At 40.5% G+C, this 5,781-nt stretch overlaps 1 protein-coding gene across 1 annotated transcript; it reads left to right on the top strand.

Annotated features, from left to right (window-relative positions):
* Positions 1-687: 687 nt before the first annotated feature.
* Positions 688-3,664, top strand: LOC108678375 (histamine H1 receptor-like). Its single transcript, XM_047884058.1, has one exon. It carries the CDS (start codon positions 1,265-1,267, stop codon positions 3,521-3,523), a length of 2,259 nt encoding a protein of 752 aa, XP_047740014.1. The 5' UTR covers positions 688-1,264; the 3' UTR covers positions 3,524-3,664.
* The last annotated feature ends 2,117 nt before the right edge of the window (positions 3,665-5,781 follow it).

Here is a 5,781-nt window from a genome sequence, read left to right as displayed (position 1 = left end):
CTTTCCAATTCCGACAAATTCGTTTTTTTCCGCTGAACTTCGAGCATGCATGCCTCACAAACTAAAATGCTGCGTACTTCTACTCACATTTGATCTCATGCGAGTCATGCGTCAGATACTCAACACATCACCAATTCCATTCGTCATACGAGCAATTACGTTTTGCGACTCACCGATTCAACAGACCTCTATTTTCAACGACCATTTATGCAGCAAAGTGTTGCGACTCAACGATTCAACAGGCCTATATTTTCAACGGCCATTTGACGACAAACGCATCGCAACTCAACGATTCAACAGGCCCCTTTTTTCAAAGGTCATTTGAGCACAAACGCTTCGTGACTCAACGATTCAACAGGCCCCTATTCTCAACTACCATTTGAGATCAAGCGCGTCACAATTCAACAATTACCCTTCGTTTGCACAGGCAGTTGAGCGCTCAGGCCTCGATGATCACAGCGGATACACGTGTCGAGGATCTTTGACGCGGTGCCCAGTCCAGACGGTGGAACGAAGAATAGACTGCGAGGTGTAACATTGACGGGATAATGCATGTTACGAAGACAACACTGGAATTTTTACCTGTAAATTTGAAGTGAAATTTGGGTTGAAACAACATTTTAATAAAGCATATGAACTGAAATTAAAGCACACACATTAGTAAAAGCCCATGAAGTGAAATTCAGATTGAAAAATAATTTTCGTAAGAGTGTGGAAGGAGTTGACTAGAAGTCTACTGTTAGAAATCACAGGCGATTTTAGATGGCCACAGAAAGACTGACAAACAGCCGATTTGACCCTAATTGTAAAATGTAAACGCTTGAAAATAGTTAATCCATTACAGTTTCATTTCACGTAAAGAAAAGTAATTACTTAAATAATGAAATAAAATGATTAGACGTAAAAAGAGAACAGGAAAGTATCCGATAATTCTTACTTTCATCAGTTCTCTAGTTTTTCTCTAATTTCGAACATGACGACATGATTTGCGTGGTAAATATTATTTTCTGCTTTCATTTTAAACAGTTTCCCTGTGACTACCGATCGTCTTTGGGCACAATATTATTTCATTAATTAATTTCAAATAGAAGTGCTGAAAATTACTATCCAGTGCATAAATTGAAAAATAAGGGATCAATATTTTTGTAATGAAGTTGAATGAAGCCCTCATAAAGGACAGCCGATGACATCACACGCAGTAGTTCTCCAGCCATCTTGTGATGATGACAATAGCTTATCCAAAACGACCTAAAAATGGCGGCTTATGATGGATTCTCAAGTTGTAAATTCCTCCATGTATCCACGGTCGATACTGAAAGAAAATTCGGTAACGACAATTTCAAAATTAATTTCCCAACACCTGCTATCTTCTTCTTTGTCCACTCCCTTCCCACCTCTGTATTCCATCTGGCAAGGTAATTTGGAGGAAAGTGGCCAAAATTGGGTTCCTCGCAACTCAGATTTGGGATTTGCCAACTCATTTGTAAATGATAATCAGTTCTTGAATCCAGCACCCAACAAAGTCGACGTGGGCTTGAGTGAAGACATAGAAAATACCTCAGCTATCATCAGCAGTTTCCTATCACCTGAAATAAATTTTTTTTCGACGCTGAATGAAACTTTGCCATTCATTGGCACAATAGACGCACATTCTCTCTCTCCTCGTGCGCTTGAATTCAACTCTTCAGAACTGTTCGCAAATGCGACAATAGAAACTCCTCCTCTTTTGTTATCAACAGAAAACGCGGCGTCTCCTCAGACCGGGATCATTTGGCAAACTATAGTTCTCGTCATTTTAAAGTTGATAGTCATGGGAGGCATCATTGTCGTTGCCATACTCGGAAACATTCTCGTAATTGTGAGCATCTTCCTCAACCACAGACTTCATTCTTTAGCTAATCATTTTCTGATCTCCCTTGCCACCGCAGATATCATGGTGGCAGTTTGCGCCATGAGCTTCAATGCCTCAGTTCAAATTTCAGGATTTTGGATGTTTGGATCCATAATCTGTGATCTTTGGAACTCTTTCGACGTATATTTTTCCACTGTGTCCATACTTCACTTGTGTTGTATAAGCATGGATAGATACTACGCTATACTCAAGCCGTTAGAGTATCCAATCTACATGACGAGGAAAGTGGTTTTCTTCATGATCGCTATTTCTTGGCTGCTGCCAACTTTAATTTCGTTCCTCCCCATCTTTTTGGGCTGGTATGCGACAGCGGATCATCTGCAAATACGAGCTCTGGATCCATATTCATGTACATTTGAAGTTAATTCCGGTTACGCATTGCTTTCATCAGGTTTATCTTTTTGGACACCATGCACAGTCATGCTTGTCATGTATTTCCGTATTTTCCAAGAGGCCCGTAAGCAAGAAGCTGCAATCATGAGTCGCACTAACAGCACCTGCCACATGAATAACAGTAGGAAAAAAACACCAAGACGATCACGTTTGAGAAGATTTTTCTCATTCGGTGTGAGTGCACGAGCAAGAAGAGGTAGTTCCGAGCGGCAAGAGCTTTCACATCTCCAGCTGAAACATTTACCGGCAATAGCCGAGGCAACCAGAAAATCCCAATGCCAACTCCGTGACAGTCTGAACCAAGGCAGACCATCTGTTACGGAATCCATAGTGTCTGTGACGCGATGTTCCGTAGGCAGCAGTCCGTGTCTGTGTTCTTTGAGTGACAAGGATACATCAGCCGAGTACTCGAATACGCTCCCAAAGGACAAAAGCCGACGCGTTTCACTGCCTTTGCACGATCGATCTGATGTCGGAACGATTCCAGCGAGGGATTTCTCATTGAGACAGGAGTACAATAATGCACTCAGAAAAATGACTGAGGGAGATGAGATTAAAACAGAATCAAAGAACGCTGAATTTCAATCGATTCCAGAAGACCACATCTGCACCAATTCTAAAAAGCGAGTACAAACACAAGATTATTTTGAGCCACAGAGTGAGAAATGCCCACTCTCAGAAACTGATCTGAACCGCACACAGGATTACGACCCTACAATAGAGGAAACAGAGTTGAAACTTCTTGGTTCTGCAGATCAAGACGCACGGGTTACGGTACCCGACAATTCGGCAGTTACTTGGAAACGTTCAAGTTACTCGAGTGCAGAAGAACGACTCACGTCCCCACACGCGAGCATAAAAAAGCTAAGTCAGCGTTCGCGTGGAGACTCGGTCGTATTGGAAGGTCGATCCGCTCCACATGCGCCGATGATGAAGCGGGAGCATAAAGCTGCCAGAACTCTTGGCATTATCATGGGTGCTTTCATTGCCTGTTGGCTGCCCTTCTTCACTTGGTACGTTGCTGTGCACATCTGTCGTGAGTCATGTCCTACTCCAGAACCTGTAGTCACTTTGTTATTCTGGATCGGGTATTTTAACTCTACGCTCAACCCCTTCATTTACGCATACTTTAGGGCTGATTTCAGAGAAGCCTTCCGAAAAACACTGCGACGTTTCCGGTGTCCAGGATTTAGGTCTGCGTCGTTCTCCTCATATTAAATAGGAATTTAGAAATATATGTTTAGCTAGAAAATATCGCTGACGTGCGTTGTACTAATTATTGTCAGTAATTACGTCATGACCTGTACATATTTAATTCACTGCTAGTATAAAGTTGATTTTAAGATACAAATAAGACTATTACAATAATTATATAGTGCGTCAGGTAACTTATGAAATATATTTTGTCAAAATACGACTCTTAACTCACATAAATGTTTTCTTATAGCTGAATTATTAAAATTTATTGCTTATATTTTAATATTTATCTACAATATTTAGAAATTTAATAGCCGAATAATTATTGAAGGAAACATCAAATGAAGTCTAAAATGAGCCTCAGTGAGAATATGGCTGAAAGTTTCACCGATTTTATAATAGAAAGTAGAGTCGTTGCCTCACTAATGGGATCATCAATCTTGGTCTGTGTCTTCATGATAAAAAACCCATGGGGAGAAAATTATTGAGACAAAATTTGAAATTCCAGGAAAAAATAGAAGAGATTTAATCTAACTTATTCAGCTATTAGAGTCACATTGAGACCTCGAAGTTTCGTAGAAAATATGATGATGGAGCTAAAACGGAAACCCGTAACTTGTTTTCTTCAAGGCAGTAACGGCAACAACTGACCTGAAACCGAAATTATTATCATGTCGAGGTCATTCAAACCTAATGCTGGAAATTTAAACTAATTTATGAACACAGGAGAAACATGATAGTCTGGTTTATAATTTTTCGGAAGTGAACTAATGCTTGCAGACCAATGTGAAATTTGCAGAAATTCTTGGAACAAATTTACCAAAGTTTGGATAGAAATACTAAAGTCTTAGAATGATAAAATCATGATGTAAAAATTCAGCGTTCACACTTGCTATAAGTAGGCGTCAAGCTCTCGGCTTGAGGCGTGCATTAAGAGAAACACAGTTTGTCCAAGTTACGATACTCATTTTGCCCTTGCGTGAGCTACCGTGACCTGGGGCCATACTTTCAAAACTCGCTAAGTGAACGTAAGTACTTACGCTCTACTTTCTTGTCTATGATTGGTGGATTTTGTTTGAAAGGCCGTCAATGATTGGCTGATGAACTTACGATCTCTTAACTTTTAACTTAACTTAACTTAGCCGCCAAAAGGGCGTATCAGTGCAACGTCCGTCTCTTTTCGAGCTGTGGGTAAGCAAGTGTGTCAAAATTTGAACAATATGGCCCATTAATTTCTCTGAGTGTAAACTCAAGGGAGCTAGCGAGAGCTAAGCTGGAGTAACTCGCTGCTTAACCGGTACGCGGGAAAATCAAGCTGAAACTTTCCAGGTTTCGGGCTGGCAGAGACCGCCTAATTTTTCCCAAGAGATCGAACTATCGGCAGAGACTCGCAGATACTTCCCCGTGTGATTCCTGATGGAGGATTTCGAGCTGAGAAGGTGATTCTGTAGTTCTTACCTCCAGGTAAGAAGAGGTTTACAGGACCGTACCTTGCATGCGTCCGTACCGGGTACAAGGAAGTGGGACCGTACCAGGCCCGGGTCTTCAAATTTAGGCAAGAGTGACTTCAGGCAATCGAGCGTACCAGGCAAGAAGGCACCGTAACAGGCAAGAGGAAAGGAATGTTTCAGGCAATGAGGCACCGTAACAGGCACGGGCCATCGGCGTAACCGTGTTCAATCGTACGCTGTATTTCTAAAGTACCATGAATGACAACAGAAAGAAATTAAATATATTTAGTTCTATCAGCAGGTAAATTTTACCAATAAATGTGCATTCATTTTCTCATTTTTTTGCGGACGACAGCCATAAATTTACGCTCGTCAATTCATTTCTTAATCATTCAGAAGTGAAAAATATAAATACACAACGCGTTTGACAATCTGACACCAACACGATGGACAATCAACACAATTATCGCGATATTCATATAAACATAATGTTTGAACATCGAATGCTCAAAAAAGGTCATTAGCTGCTTAAGGTAGTAAAGACATCATGATAATCCTCGCATATATATAACAATACACAACAGATAGATTTTTTTCAAATTAAAGAGTTGCAATAAATGTTATTACTCAATCTTTGAATGGAAATCCTTCCGACTAGATGTGGCATAAAATTCATTTTCGCTTCTAAACTAACTAAAGTAGTAATAAATTAGTCGTCGGGCTATGGTCTTATTCGATTTATAATTGCTTGAATAAAGTCAGATTAAATCTGTGTAATCCAGTGAAAGCGGCCATTTGACTCCCGCGCAATTACAGTGCGCGGCGACG

This window comes from Hyalella azteca, unplaced genomic scaffold, assembly GCF_000764305.2.
Source record: "Hyalella azteca isolate HAZT.00-mixed unplaced genomic scaffold, Hazt_2.0.2 contig14447, whole genome shotgun sequence".
NCBI lineage: Eukaryota > Metazoa > Arthropoda > Malacostraca > Amphipoda > Hyalellidae > Hyalella > Hyalella azteca.
This window is presented reverse-complemented; position numbering and strand designations above follow the sequence as displayed.